Source organism: Polistes dominula, unplaced genomic scaffold (genome assembly GCF_049000335.1).
Source record: "Polistes dominula isolate Pdom_NZ unplaced genomic scaffold, Pdom_raw_medaka contig_75, whole genome shotgun sequence".
Classification (NCBI taxonomy): domain Eukaryota; kingdom Metazoa; phylum Arthropoda; class Insecta; order Hymenoptera; family Vespidae; genus Polistes; species Polistes dominula.
In genome coordinates, this window is record NW_028301003.1 from 459,804 (window position 1) to 475,474 (window position 15,671).

General features: G+C 28.5%; 3 protein-coding genes across 6 annotated transcripts in view; 1 reads left to right on the plus strand and 2 right to left on the minus strand.

Moving 5' to 3' along the window:
• Window positions 1-386: 386 nt before the first annotated feature.
• LOC107071441 (cationic amino acid transporter 2) lies at window positions 387-5,583 on the minus strand. The gene is made up of 11 exons (XM_015330444.2): window positions 5,207-5,583; window positions 4,776-5,022; window positions 4,403-4,687; window positions 3,842-3,946; window positions 3,095-3,473; window positions 2,837-2,976; window positions 2,647-2,749; window positions 2,422-2,570; window positions 2,179-2,345; window positions 1,983-2,091; window positions 387-1,682 (listed from the first exon to the last, which is right to left on the minus strand). Exons 1-11 carry the CDS (start codon window positions 5,234-5,236, stop codon window positions 1,558-1,560), a joined length of 1,839 nt encoding a protein of 612 aa, XP_015185930.1. The 5' UTR covers window positions 5,237-5,583; the 3' UTR covers window positions 387-1,557.
• Window positions 5,584-6,261: 678 nt separating this feature from the next.
• LOC107071443 (UPAR/Ly6 domain-containing protein cold) lies at window positions 6,262-13,038 on the minus strand. Of its 3 annotated transcripts, none has more exons than XM_089173831.1 (6): window positions 12,897-13,038; window positions 12,135-12,267; window positions 10,679-11,396; window positions 10,495-10,614; window positions 10,237-10,415; window positions 6,262-10,148 (listed from the first exon to the last, which is right to left on the minus strand). In XM_089173831.1, exons 3-6 carry the CDS (start codon window positions 10,734-10,736, stop codon window positions 10,071-10,073), a joined length of 435 nt encoding a protein of 144 aa, XP_089029957.1. In that variant the 5' UTR covers window positions 10,737-11,396; window positions 12,135-12,267; window positions 12,897-13,038; the 3' UTR covers window positions 6,262-10,070. The 3 variants fall into 3 exon arrangements, with proteins under 3 accessions (XP_089029957.1, XP_089029956.1, XP_089029955.1); XM_089173830.1 differs by having other exon boundaries at window positions 12,135-12,280; window positions 12,897-13,014; XM_089173829.1 differs by lacking the exon at window positions 12,897-13,038 and having other exon boundaries at window positions 12,135-12,408.
• A 66-nt stretch (window positions 13,039-13,104) lies between these two features.
• Window positions 13,105-15,671, plus strand: part of Pkc53E (Protein C kinase 53E) — a 37,321-nt gene continuing 34,754 nt past the window's right edge. The window contains exon 1 of one of the 2 annotated variants that reach the window (XM_015330446.2): window positions 13,105-13,769. In XM_015330446.2, coding sequence (XP_015185932.1) covers window positions 13,570-13,769 — 200 coding nt within the window. In that variant the 5' untranslated portion in view covers window positions 13,105-13,569. The remainder of the gene's footprint in view (window positions 13,770-15,671) is intronic. The other variant, XM_015330447.2, reaches the window with a different exon arrangement.

A 15,671-nucleotide genomic window follows, 5' to 3' on the forward strand; every position in this document is an offset into this window, starting at 1 on the left:
GCGTTTATTTATTTTTTTTCGAAATAGACGTATTATTAAATTCATCATTACATTTTCTAACGTAAATTAATTAATTAATAATCGTGTAATTTAGTTTATTCGTTTTCCTTTACCCTCCATTCTCTGTTTTCCAATTGCAATAGAATAAGAAAATAGAAATGATACTTAAGTTGTATGCCCATATTCAAATGTTTAATTCCCAATTCATATGTTTAAACAAATGAGGTTATTGTGTGTAAAAAAGAATTAGCTTTGAAATTGTTTGGTCGATTTCCAGGGATTTGTTGTTCTTTTTTTTGCAATAGAATAGTTTCATTAATTGCAGTTTCTATAAGTTTCTATAAGAAAAGTTACTCTGTTGGGAATAAGTGGGATTAACCAAATAATTGTTTCTAATTATATTTATTTTTTTTTGTTAACAATTGTACAAATTTAAAATAATAAGTAGATATATGTATATATATACAGAGTAATAGAAAAAAAAGGTTCGATATTTGAAGGATTTGTAGTATTCACCGAAATGAGTTAATTAGGCATTTTTTTTTTACTCATTTTGATAAGTACTATAAGCCCATAAAATATTGTATACCCTTTCTTTGTATCATTCTATATATATATATTCATCTATTAGATGCTTGCAAAAGTTCGTCCGATTAAATATGATTGCATTGAGATAATTTTTTATTTTTTTTTTTTTTAATTTTATCAAATTGTATGAAACTAATTGTAAATAGGATTTTACTGATGATTGAAAAATTTATCTAAGATATCTTAAGTACAAGATAATCATATTTTTTTTTATCGAAATGAAACAAATGATAAAATGTATTCAGCTGTATAAGCCACTTTATACATTTTTTTCTAAGAAAAAAAAAAGAAAGGAAAAAGGCGATTGTTGAAACAATACGGATTATCTGTAAATTGTATAAAATAAGTTGTATCCTTTAATGATTATCACAATATAAAGGTTTAAGAGATTTAGAAATAACAAAATTGAGACAATAATGGACAAATAGTAATTGGGAAAAGTGAACAAATTCGAGAGTAAAGAATTGCAAAAAATTGTTAATTAAATCTGTACGAAATATTAAAAGGGTATTGAAAATATGTTTGAAAATGAATTTCATATTCCAAAAGTTGTTGACATAGCCTTCATTTATATTTTTATTAAATTTCTTGTCAATTGATCAATGTGTATTTACAATAATTTTAGATTCCTTAGATATATATATATATATATATATATATATATACAGTAGACGATTTATTAAATAACGAACAAGTTCAAAAATGTGTCAACAATTTTGTTATTTCTAAAGATGTATTGTTTTTTTAATAACAGAATTTCTAAAATTATTCGAAAGATGACAAGAAGTTGTGAAAAGTGACGGTAAATATTTTTTTTGATGATAATAAATATATGTATAATTTATTTGAACTGCTAATTAAATAAATATATATTCAACAATATATAGCAAACTTTTACAAGCATCGTATAATATATATATATATAAAAAAAAAAAAAATCGTCAAAAAGTATTATATTAACTAATAAAATCACGTAATTCGATTAAAGTGACTATTTTTTCGTTCTATTTCATTAATATTATTATTCTCTTGTTTGGATTTTCTATCTCTATTGCTACTGTTCCACATTCCATACAAAAAGTATATAGAAAGACCTGTATAAAAAGATCATTATATAAACTAACAGTTCAAATTATTGAACCATCTTATAAAATAATAAAAAGTTTGTTTAAAATAGTGCAGCATTCAATTATTTTGTTTAGTATTTATATTGAAAAACAATTGTTCAGCAAATTCATAATTACGTTCAATCTGAACAATTCATTCATCATTTTTACACAAAGTATAATATTTTCAATATTTTTTTGATCAATTTGATCGGTAGTATGTATATTTAAATTTATAATTTAATAGAGAGAGAGAGAGAGAGAGAGAGAGAGAGTCACTGTACTTACCAATGGTCATCCATATTAAAAATCGTAACCACGTCATTATATCTAACATCATCATAAGATAAATATTAATAAGTATACTGATCGCTGGTAAAAATGGTACAAGTGGTACCTACAAAATAAATCATTCAAATATCGTTGAATTGTTTTAATAATACAATTTCAAGACAAATTTGATGTAAAAATGTTTATAACCTACCGAAAAGGCAAGTTTTTTGTCTGACGGTGGTTGTAGATAAATAAAAATGAGTGTTGATATTAATGCAACTATTAATATGACTATTGGTACAACGTAAAGTGGTTTGCCAGTGATGATTTCTTGTGAACATTTTGATATCATTGCAGTAATACAAATGCAAAGTATAACTGTAATCAAAATTATATTGTTACACTATTATCAGTTAAGAAAATTATACTCACATTGATGTGAATCAAATATTACAATAACAGAAAACTAGAGAAGTGACCAATTGTCCAGTTAATTTTGTAGAATGATCTAATCTATTAGCATTAATTAGCTGTTTAACGATAAACTTCACAGTTCTTGGATCACGATCACCTTTTTTCTCATATGCCTCACTTTCTTCATATCTGTTAACACACAAATGTATCTTTAAATCTGTTAACACACAAATGAATTTTTAAATAAATATTTATATTTTCTTACCGTAATATAAGAACACAAGCGGCAACTATTGAATAAGCAAGAAGTGTTCCTATACTCATCATATTTAACAATTGAGTAAGTTCGAATATTGCTGCTAAAACTCCTAAGACAACAAAAAATTATGTTTATATAGTTTAAAAAAAAAACGATAAGAACAAAAGGAAACAAAATAACCAAATTATTTTCGTACCTGTAAGAATACCTGCTGAAAAAGTACCCATAATGGGTGTATGAAATCTTGAACTTACTTTACCCATCCATTTGAATATCAATCCATCCGATGCCATTGCGTAAATTATTCTTGGCAATGGAAACATTGCACCTAACAAACTGCAATTAAAATATAGATTTGTATATACGTTTGAGAAGAGTATTTTGTGGTATATTGACGAGTTTTAACTCGTGATGAAAATTTCGGCTCAAATGCAACAACGTAAAACATTTTTACCTTGCACATAATCCACAAATTGCTCCAATGCTGACTATCCATTTAGCCCAGTCCCATCCAATGACTTCAAATAAATGTGGAAAGGGTGCATCGGGATTTTGTTCATAATATGGTAAAACCATAGTTAGTACAGCTGAGACTCCGAAATACGCGAGAAATACAACGGTTAAAGATGCAACAATAGCTATTGGTATCGATCTTTGTGGATCTTTAGCCTCTTCGCCCGTAGTTGCAACACAATCAAAACCAATGAACCCATAGAAACATGTTGCCGCGCCTGTAATTATACCTGATATCCCATATGGCGCGAATCCTCCTGTTCCATGTTTGCAACTTGATTCAGTACAAGGTGGTCGAGTTTTCCAATTATTTACATCAGCTTTGAACACGATACAAATGAAAATAATAATAGATGTAATTGTTAAGGTCTATATGTAATCGTTATGAGTAGATATTTTACAAATTGCCCGGTCATTCTATAAAACGTGTTTTAATTGGCTCTAATTAGAGCACGGGGGAAAAGTTTTTTTTAAATTTCTATGGTTTTTAAAATTTACAATAGTTTCACTCAGATTTTTTCCCTAATCTCACTTTCCATCGTACTCTAAATACAGTCAACTGAAGCATATTTTATACATTGACATGTATTTTATAGAATGACCACCGGGTAATCTATGAAATATCTGTTCATTATTTACATTGTCCTTAACATATAATTATAAATTATTTATAATTTCATACGATTACCTTTAAGAGAACCAGCAATGATTACGAAGAGAACAACGGAGAGATTCACTAAGGTGAAAAAGTTATTTGCAGTTGAGGACTCTTTGGCGCCAAATGCCAAGGCAGCTGTGAAAAATAACAATGTACAGTATAAATATATACATACTTATATAAAACTTGTATTGACCAGTGGTGGATCAAGTTAAATGAAGGCCCTAAGAGATCAAAATTATGGGTACCTTAAAATTTATTGTCAAGTTGGAGAAAATTGAGTAGAATCAATTAACTTTGATAGCAGCAACAAGTGATTAACCAATGAGGAGATAATCGTACTGTATGTTTCGATATCAATAATCAGTATTCATGTAACAATAATTGCATGTGGTTAAATCACACAAACAATAACACTATAAATAAACAAATCTAATTTTTGCCGAACCCTAATAAAAAGTTATTTGAAGACCTTGAGGATTTTTCAGAACATTTAGTATTCCTAAAGCCCTACTTAACTGCTTAATCCCATTACCGCTTAATCCGCCACTGGTATCAATCATATAATGGTTATAGAAAATAAATAATTACCAGAAAACATAAGGGTGATACCAAATGCGAAAAAATCTGGGTAAGAAGAAAAATGTTCAACTTCTATAGGAGCTGCCGATTCAAATGCATTTCTCATACTATTATTGAATAGTGCATCGACGTAAGTGCTAAGTCCACGTACTACGCTAGCAGAACCTATCACATATTCTAATATCAGTGTCCAACCAATTAGAAAGGCAACAAATTCACCCATTGTCACGTAACTATAAACATAAGCCGAACCAGCACGTGGTACTCTTGCTCCAAATTCGGCATAGCAAAGACCTGAAAATATATTAGATATTTGTTGTTTTTTTGTTTTATTATAAATATAAACAAACGTAACATAAAAATATATGAATTGTTAAATTACCAGCAAATATCGATGCTACAGCAGCTATTAAGAAAGAGATTACAACAGCAGGTCCTGCAATATCCTTCGAGACTGATCCTGCCATAACGTAAACCCCAACACCAAGAGTTGATCCAATACCCAAAGCTGTTAAGTCTAACGTTGATAGACATCTTTCCAATTTTGTGTCTGTACTTACATTTATTCGTTTTTTTCGAATGAAAGCTTTATACAGACTACGGAGATTCCATGATTTCATATCGTGTAACTGTTAAAAGTTGAAACAAATAATACGTGTATGAAAAATCAATCATGTGTGTTTTTTTTTTTACGATAGATAAAAATTCATTGGAATGTCGAATGAGTAGTTTTGTCTGTTTGTATGTGTTTTCTTTTTTGGTTTGTTTATTTGTTTGTTGAAAAAAAAAACAAATGCGATTTTATAAACTTACAAATAAAACATTTGTTGATATGTAATCCATTTTTGCTTGTTGAATTTAACGAACACTTCGAATTGATAAAAAAGATCGAAATTTGCAGTTTGAATTTCTATCGAACACGTCTGGCACGAGACTAAAGAGAGAAGCGTTAATTGAAGTTATGCCAGTTACAATTGTGCGCAACTCTTTCGTCGTCGTAGCCTATTGCCGATACTTCTTTTTAAATCTTTCAATTGGTCAAATTAACTACCATAGGCCTTACACTAACGAAATATTATCTAACTATAAAACTCTTTACGTCGAATCCTATACAGTTATGAAGAAAAATGTTTTATTTCTTTTACTCTTTCTATCGTTTCTTTCTTTTTTATTTTGTTTTTTTGTTTTATTAAAAATTTACACCTGCACGAGACTACACAATGTATCTAAGAGATATATATGTATGTATGTATATATATATATAATATATTGAAGCTAATCATTTATCTATGTGCTTCTTATCTATCTAGATAAGATCATTTTAATAACAACATTATAACTTTCTTCGAATTTTAATCGCCTGGTAAATACAATCGATTACGAAAATATTTGAACGTTTATACAGATTTGATATTTTTTATCTTATTGTATTTTTTAAATAAATGTATAAATGATTAGAAAAATATATTGCGCTATTGATAATGCATGATTCTTAGAAAAGAAAATTACTAAATATATAATATTTTATTTTATACATTATATGTTTTTATCGGATATTGTATACTTTCGAAAGAACTTTAAATACGCGTGTAACAAAATTTTGGATCAATTGTTTTACTTTTACGATATTTCGAGATCACCTTGAGTTTTTTGTTTTGCATATTAACGTATAAATTTTGTTATGACCACATCTTGTTAGAAGAATTACAATACGAATTTGGTAAGTACCGTAGTATAACACGTGTTACTATTTAAATCTTTCAATTGGTCGAATTAACTGTAAACTCTTTATATCAAATCATTCTCAGTTGTGAACGTTTGTTTGTTTTTTTTTCTCTTTTTTCTTTTTGATGACAAATTTACACTGGCACGATACCATAATGTATGGGAGGTTCATAATATTAAAGCTAATTATTTATCTACGGTTTTTTTTTTATTTATCTTATGTTAGTACAAATAGATAAAATGATCTACTTCTTTAAAGAAGAAGAAGAAGAAGAAGAAAAAGAAAATCATTTTAATTTTTTAGAGAATTTTAATTGATTGGTGTACAGTTAGTTATAAAAATATGATGATATTTAAGTTTTGTATTTTACACATAAATGTACAAATGACTAGAAAAATAGATTTGTGTAAAAATATTATATACAATGATATGTTTATAATTATTATAATAAATAAAAATATATAAATAATATATTATTATAACATATTAATAATAATATGTTTACATGCGAAAAAAAAGAACTTACGATGATCTCAAAAAATCATGAAAAAAAAATTAATAAAAAAATTGGGGTACTTACGTATTTAACGCCATCGCAGCAAAAATTTCGCTAATGCGCCAATCTACACTTTAAATTGTTGCGACAAATTATAGAATAAAAAAATTTATTTTAAAATTAAAACACTTTGAAAATTCCAAACATTTTATTTATAAAAAGTAGTCAATCGGATTTCGGTGGAAACCCTGACGAAACCCTGACAGTTGCTGTGTGCAAACAACAAGATTGTTGTATGCGAACAAGATTGCTCTTTATTGGTGCATTAGCGGAATTTTTGCTGCATTGGTGTTAATACGTAAGTACCAAAATTTGTAACATGCACGTGTCAAAGTTTTCTTCAAACTATCTAATATTTGATAAAAATATTTCTCATCGAACTGATAATAACAAAGTAATCTCAAATTTTATTGAAATATGACATTAAATAAAATTGTTTTTAATTGATTTTATAATCTTTATATTCTTACGATCTATAAACGATCTTTTTTCTTACTATCTTTGGTACTGTAAATTAACATTAGATTATCATTTCGATGATTGTGGTATTACTGATAAGATCAAAATATTTCTACAATAGATGATTCGATCACTGGTATATCCCCGAGTTTAAATTTTTGTTTTTTTTGTTTTGTTTTTTTTTGAATACAATTGTATATTCTGTATCTTTTATATACGAATAAGAATACGGAAAAATATTTGTTAGTTATTTTTCTTTTTTTTTTTTTTTGTATTTTTATCATATTTCAATATAGACGCTAATTAATACCTGTAAATATTAGACTCTTGAGATATTGCTTAACGATGTTTGGGAAGTACAATCGAAGATAAAAGTGTTGAAAATGTTTTAATTCGTGAATGTATAAGTTTTACGGCATGTTTTAAAATGATTTAATTATGCCAATTCTGTAAGAAAGTATTTTATTAATATTGTATAAGAATTTTATCAATAATGTTGAATTCAATTTAAGAAATGTTTAATAATGTAAAAAATATTGTAAATTATTTTTGACATTGAATGTGAGTTGATTTTAAATTAACGTCAAACACAATTATCATTCGAATATTTATCAATTATTTATATCGAAGTATTGTAATAATACTTAAATATTAATTATGACATTTAAATATTATTTATTTTCGATCATTTTTAATGAATTAATTCAATGTTCTGGACAATAGAGAAATAAGAAAATAAAAAAATCAATTACAAAACTGCAGTCACATTTTCAGTTCTTTTATTACAGCAACAAAATATAATTGCCATACTTTCTTATACAACAGTATAAAGTAAAAATTTGCTTATTGTATTGTTTATAATTTTTTTTTTTTTTAAATAATTATTTAATGAATATCAATAAAACTGCAAAATTTATTTAAAACAGAGTTTAAGTTATATAAAATAAAAATTGTTCACAACTCTTCATTACTTATGATTTTATATTATTGATTAATTTGTTATGTGATTGAATCACCATAATATGATCACATGTAAAATAACCATTATTTTAAATAATTTTTAAACGATTTAGTTGATTAATTTATGATAATTACCTTTGACTTAAAAATTAATTAAAGAAACATTCATTTCAATTTTGTATTCTCTACGTGTAAAATTTTGACACACCTATCAAAACATCCTTGATATTTAAATTCAATTTTCACTGTTTTCTATTTACGACGAATTTGTATTATATCATGAATGTTAAAAAACACTGAATAATTTCGAATTTTACGAATTCGTTGTTTTGCACGAGTTTTCGTTAAATTAAATTTTTACTCTCGTTTTTTTTTTCTTTTTTTTTTCTGTTTTGTTCAATGTAATTCGCAAAATACTTTACGTTTGAATAAACACACAAATATATTTGTACAAACTTACTCGAACAAGAGCTTTTGTTTTTAGCTCTGTCGTCTTTTAAAACACAACAATTGTTCAACAGCAACGACAGTTACTGTAATAACTGTAACAATTAAATGAGAACTGTCTCAGTTATAAGAATTATTTTGCCATAAATATAATAATGAATATTTTTTTCTTCATTCTTATCTCAACAGATATCGTTGGATTATCCCCAATGCGATGAGTATGATTTACGATTGGATCATAAAGAGGATAAATTGATAAAGATGTTATTTTCTTTTTTTTATTTTCAATATTTTGCTCTTATATATATATATATAATTCATATGATAAACTTTATTATATTTCGGAGACATTGTTATTGTACAAAGTATACAACTATAATTTTGATATTGCACTTTGGAATATAGAGATGATACATGTACAAACAAAGGATTACATGTTTCAGTAGTTTTTATGATAGGAGATAATTGTTTATTCGTGTGAAGATAAGATTATCTTATGATCATTAAATTCAGGAAGATATTGTACAATTACACATAGGGCGTTGATTATCTGAATTAACATTAGAACTATCGAAAAAAAAAACGATGTTATTTCTACAAAAACCAGTCAAAATGACTGGTCTTTTAAAAAACGTAAAAATTAAATATTTTTTTTTTGATTAATTTATTACTATCTTATAAAAAGAATTTAAGATTATAGAATTACAACTATTTAATGCTAAATATAAAAAATATAATAATATGAAGTACAACTATTGGTAGAAGTAGCTAAGGTAAAAAAATTACTCGTACTGTACGTACTTTATTAACATTAAAAAAAAAAATAACGAATAAATATTTGTAATTAAATGTCTTTTTATTAATATACAAAAATGGACGGATTAAACATGTATTATACATACATACGAAGAAATGTGCGTATATGTACGCATGCTTCTATCATTTTATGCATGTCAATATATAATTTTATAAAGTTAATCAATAATATATTTCTAACAATAGTCATTAATTAATAATTTCATGAAACGAATATGTATCATTATTATATGAAAATAATTCATATACATGTATACTACTACAAGCACAAACATTATGTAAAATACATTAATGTGCAAAAGTTATAAATATATTTGTTGTCATAACGATCGATTAAAATTCTTTGTCATTGAAGTTATGTATAAAAGTTATACATGTATACATATATATATATATATTTATATATATAAAATACTAATATTAACGTAATCAACATATTAACAGTCTAAAATTATGGACGGAGTTTCTTCTATAGAAACTTATTTGTACATAGTACTCGTATGGCTTAAATCAAATGTAAATATTTGATAATAGTCATACATTTTATACGATACTAAATATAATACGTTGTTCATTTTAAAAAAGAGACATCATTAAAATGATGTCTGTTGTGTTTCATCCAAAGTATAATAGATTGATCTCCTTCGATGTTGAGTAAGATTACATGAATTTTTTCAATAAAAGATAATTAATATTCACTATGGTTGTAAATTTTATCTAACGAGTAGAAAAACGCTAAGCGATACCAAGATAATACTTCCAAGTGTAGCTTTTAATTGGCTTGCATCAGACTAAATTGATCGAATAAGGATAACACAAATTAATTATAAGATAACATTATTTTTATAGATAAATACAAATAATATAATTTATACTTACAATAATATAATAGTTGCACCTATCACCGTGACAGCATTCTGAACATTTCCAATCTTGATACCAAATATGTGTACAAAGTGGCATGTTAGTGCGTCGTACTCTTTCACATTCTACTTTGGAAGAACACCTTTTTGATATATAATATTGCTTTTTTGCACCTTGCGACCAGTACGGTGTACCTATTAAAGAAAATATTGAATATGAGTCATAATAACATAACCTATAAAACAATTAGACAAACTATGATGAAAAACTTACTGCCCCATTTAATTTCTGTTAAACAAACATCCTCTCCCTGTTCGCATGTTTTTAAACTTTTTAAGCATTTGTCAGTATTATCTTCCTGATTAGTGCAAACATAACATTCCAGGGCGTGACCTGTAACAATGTTTATCGTTGAATTAATGGATACCACTTTGACACATTATTTTTCAATACTCACTAATCGAATTAGCTAAGATGATTGAAATAATACACGAGATCTTGAATAAATACCACATTATTTCGAAACCTTCTTTTTCTTTTGTTCAAATACAACGACAACAATTAAAAGAAAAGAACGCGTGTATTTAACGTCTTTGAATTGAATACAATGTAACTTGGACGACACACAAACACACCCATTACAAAAACGCCATCTATCCTTACTAGTACAAACTATATAATCATCACAAATTTGTATGATTCACCATATTATCATCATACACTGTATAGATATACTTTATTGTAATATTCAACAGACAGTCGCACAAATATTCAGTTGTTTGTTCAATGCACTAAACTATACAAATCATTGTAATGATCGAATTTCAAAAAAACAAAACAAAACAAAACAAAGAAATTCATTTATATCAATTATTGAAATTGTATTCTCACGAATTTTTGATGTATAATAATTATCTCATTTTACATTGAAATTATTTGTCGATCGTCAAGATGAACATAGAGATAATAAAAATCTATTAAACCTTTCACGAATGATTAGACTTTATTGGTTTCATGTTTCCGTGAATCCTTAAAGCGCAAAGAATCGATGGACAGGCATAAGCACAAGCGCGTAAGAACACCGCGCACGATCGTGTTATTAAAAATAGCCCTAAGGTAGGTATTATTGACCCGAGCGTCATAACTTGAGCTATAATTCTTTCCGGTCGAACAACCTGAAAAAGGAAGGGATGTTAGTAGGAATAGGAGGAGAAGGAGGAGGAGGAGGAGGAGGAGGAATCCTTTTCTTTGTTTATTTCTTCGATTACTTTTTCTAATAAATTCATTTCGAACAAATTTATAATATTCCCTTTAAAAGAAAAACAAGAACTTTAAACGATTGATTTACGAACAGCCCCATCTGTCTTATAGAAAATTAAATCAATTTCTTTACTGTAATTATTAACAGTGTATTTGAATTAAAAGGATGACAAACATTTATTCAATAATTTATCTGATAATATAAATTATTAAATATTCTTTTTTTTTTTATTTATTTAATTCATTGTTATAATTATCAATACATATATATATATATATATATGGTGAAAGATCAAAATTGGAGAATGTCAAAATTTACATGGTCATTTGGTATATGTCCAAAATATTAATATATTCGGTCTTTAACCAACATATTTGGTATGTGTTGACAAACGTCCATGTGAATCTTGACATTCTCCAATTTCGGTCTTTGACGTTAACACACACACACATATACATACATATATAGGATATATTTTGGAGTGGGGGGAGGGAGGATATAAGAGTAGGGTAAGAATTAAGGGAGAAATGAAAGGTTTAGGACAAAAGTATCAGAGAAAAAAAAATAAGGGGAACAATAATAAGAAAGATAAAAGGAGATAGGAATAAAATTGATTGATAAAACAGTTAGAAATTAGATTACGTTCACTTGCTTTTAAAGTAAGGTTCATCTGTCAGGTTGAACCTCGTTCATGGTTGCTTTTCGTAGCTTGAAGTTTCTCTTGGTAGTTGGATGTCGATATTGGGAGTGCGCGGCACAGGCTGAGCAGTGGCAGCTTCGAGTCACTGCGCCGAGAATCTAAAATTATCGGCCGGTCCACGATAGAAGAAACGGAGAAAGAAGAAAGAAAGAAAGAAAGAGAGAAAGAAAGGCAGAGAGAGAGAGAGAGAGAGAGAGAGAGAGAGAGAAAGAAAGAAAGAAGAAGGGTAATCGAAGAAGTAAAGAAATTAAAAAGATAAAAAAGAGAAGAGAGTAGTGAAAGAGAAAGAGAAAAATATTATAACGTGAATACGGAATTAAGAAAAAGAGAGTAGGATTAATTAAAAAAAAAAAAAAGAAAAAAAACATCCCCACGATAAACAGTTACTGTTAGAGATTTTTCGGAGGTGGGAGTAGGAAAAAAGGTTTCAAGGTGTGCAAGTTATCCGAGTAGTTCGAGAGAGTAAGAGAAGGAAAAGTTAAAATACAAAAGGAGTCGAGTAGTAGGAGGGAGAAAGTGAAGTAGGAGTAGGAAGCAGGTAGGAGCAGAACGATAGCTCATCGGTTGGACGAGTAGGTAGAAAAAAACGTGTTACGTGAAGTAAGATAGGTTTGTTGGTTTGGCATAAAAGGTGGGAGAGAGGGAGAGAGAGAAAGAAGTAGTAGTAGTAGAAGAAGAAGAAAAAATATAGTGAGTTAACTGAACGTTACGAACGACGGACAGGCTGATGGACAAACGGATGGTTGGATAGACGAACGAACGAACATACGAACGAACGAACGAACGAACGTACGAACGTACGAACGTACGAACGAACGAACGAACGAGTGGGTTGAAGAGGGTTTGGTGAGGTTGGGAGAGGGAATACGAGGCAGGTCTACGTCGTGGCACGGGCTTATACCGCGCGCGCGGAGTAGCCTACCTACCACCCATCGTGCGAGTTCTCTCGCTTAACGTTCTCTTTATCTATCTACCTATCTATCTTTTTCTCTCTCTCTCTCGTTCTCTCTTCTCTCTCTCTCTTTAACTTGGTACGAACGATACCAAGGCTGCTGCTGCTGCTGCTGCTGGTGCTGCTGGTGCTGCTGTTGCTGCTGGTGCTGGTGCTGCGACCCGATTATTGCTTTTGAACAACTCTCAGTTGTCAGAGTAACAGAAGAAGAATAAGAATAAGAAGTGAATCACAATTAACCAGGAAAATACAACAGGAACCTACTCTAATCTGTTAGAAAAAGAAGGATAAGGAAGTTTAGAAGGAGTAGTGTCAGAGGAGAGAAGAGGAGGAGGAGGAGGAGGAGGAGGAAGAGGAATTAACGATAACCGCGAGGGTCTGTTTAAGACCCCCGTCGGTCCAAACGCATCTCAAGTTCGCGATAAGACGATCGCCATGGCGGAGGAACAAGATACGAATAACACGTGCGAGGATTCTCTCGGTCCTGGTGATACCACCACTGCATTTGCCAAGAAATTACGGGGCCGGAAGGGAGCATTAAAGAAGAAAAATGTGTACATGGTTAAGAATCATAGCTTTATGCCACGTTTTTTCAAACAACCGACATTCTGTAGCCATTGCAAGGACTTTATATGGTAAGTTGAACAATTGGTTATTTTTTCTCTCTGTTTTTTTTTTCCCTATCAAGTTAAACATATGTTTTATATTTTCTTGTTTTATTTATCAGGGATTAAAGTGTCATGTTCGATTAAATAAATAGAATTATCTTTTTATACAAAGTCTGAATTGTATCTCGAGTTTTTGTCAAATTATCTTTTATTTGATGACTTTTTCATGAGAAATAATTCGTACTGTATGATCGTGTTGTTAACTATTTATTTGATTAAAATCATCTGTGTGTCTCTCGTTTATTTGGTTTGAATATAAAAAGTGGTATCGAGACGACCAATCGCATTCTCGTATCACAATATCGACATGTAGAACTGGGATTGGGATTTTGTCGACAGCATGGGTCGACAGAATCCAGGGACACCGGCTGCTGAATCATATCCTTCTGTTTGATCCTATTTTCTACATTTTCTTCTAATCCTATAATCAAAATTTTGTACATTTTTTATCATTAATATGGTAACTATAAGAATTAAATGTATGTCATAAAAATAGTAGACAAAAATACGTTATATTTTTGTTTTTTATTTAATTCACGTTTTTAAATGAATTATTAATTTGATTATTCTCAATTAAGAGTCCATATATATTTTTCTTTATTTTTTAATCCCTTTTCGACGATCGTTTAATCGGATTGGAAAATGATACCATTAAAATAGTGAAATGTAGTTAGCCACTATCTAGTTTAATCTGGAATTAAGTTTCTGATACTTGATAAATCGTCGGGCATGTTGTTTGGAAACTACAGAAAAGTCTCCATTCAATTTTCGTACAATTTCAAATTCGCTAGGTTAGATTGAATCTTTCATTCATTCATCTATTTTGTTTTGTTTTAAATATAAAATGAAATCATTTATTCTACAGAATAGCTAACGAGAAAAAGAAAAAAAGTGAAACGGAAGGGAAACCTGCGTCATGTATAAAAAAAAAGAACAAGAAAATAAAGGAAAAAATTAAAGGAATAAAATAATGATTTATCTTTTCGTGTTCGACTAGAACTAATCGACCATGTTGATAAATACTTATTCCGTTTGATCGTGCGATTGAAATTAAACGTCTGATCGAAATAATAATAATAATAAAAAAATGAAAAATATGAAAAAAATAAAAAAAAACAATGGCAGATGCAACTTCTTATTTGTGAATTTTAATAAACATAAAATATAAATCTTCACGATTCATCTAATGATTTTTTTTTTTGAAGGAAGTTTAATGTGTTGTAATACGACATGCGTCACAAGCTTATAGTATCTTAGCTCATTCGTCATTTGCTAACGCGCGCGCGCTCAAACGTCTTTATGTATGACACACGAGGAAAACGTCCTTGTAATGTAATATATATGTGCATATGTATATATACACATTATACATGCATGTATAATATACAAGTTACTACTAGGAGTATGCCATTTTGACGTTTTTATTTCCGGACTATACGATAGGATAAAATATTTCTCTTTTTTTTTTTCCTTTTCTTTTCTTTTCTATTCTATTCTATTCTTCCTTTTTTTTTCCTTATTTACTAGAATAAATTATTGTTGGCGAAGTAACGTTAAAAAATATAATAATTCTTGACAATATTCTTACGGTAGGATAAGAAATTTGAATTGCAAGGGATAAACCGTTTCACTTCAATACACTTTTTAATCCATCAACAACAACCTATATTCATTAAAGATGAACTCAATGTATGTATGTATATATATATACATTTTGGATACAGTGATGTGTGTTTGTGGTTTATTACCGACCGAGTTGATGCGCTATTGCTTATCGCGGAAAAAATGATTGAATGACAAAAATTTAGCACTTTTCACTTATTTCTTTGTAATTGATTAAGAATTCATTCGAAAATAATAGAAAAGATA

What these genes read in the sequence shown, in the direction of transcription:
- LOC107071443 (XM_089173831.1), bottom strand. Translation starts at nt 10,736, where the DNA reads ATGTGGTATTTATTCAAGATCTCGTGTATTATTTCAATCATCTTAGCT. An exon ending in CATCTTAGCTAATTCGATTA is followed by an intron (nt 10,615 to 10,678) that starts GTGAGTATTGAA and finishes ACATTGTTACAG; the next exon opens with GTCACGCCCTGGAATGTTAT. An exon ending in AACAGAAATTAAATGGGGCA is followed by an intron (nt 10,416 to 10,494) that starts GTAAGTTTTTCA and finishes TTTCTTTAATAG; the next exon opens with GTACACCGTACTGGTCGCAA.
- LOC107071441 (XM_015330444.2), bottom strand. Translation starts at nt 5,236, where the DNA reads ATGGATTACATATCAACAAATGTTTTATTT. An exon ending in TTCAGCAGGTATTCTTACAG is followed by an intron (nt 2,750 to 2,836) that starts GTACGAAAATAA and finishes TTGTTGTCTTAG; the next exon opens with GAGTTTTAGCAGCAATATTC. An exon ending in ACAAAAAACTTGCCTTTTCG is followed by an intron (nt 2,092 to 2,178) that starts GTAGGTTATAAA and finishes TTTATTTTGTAG; the next exon opens with GTACCACTTGTACCATTTTT.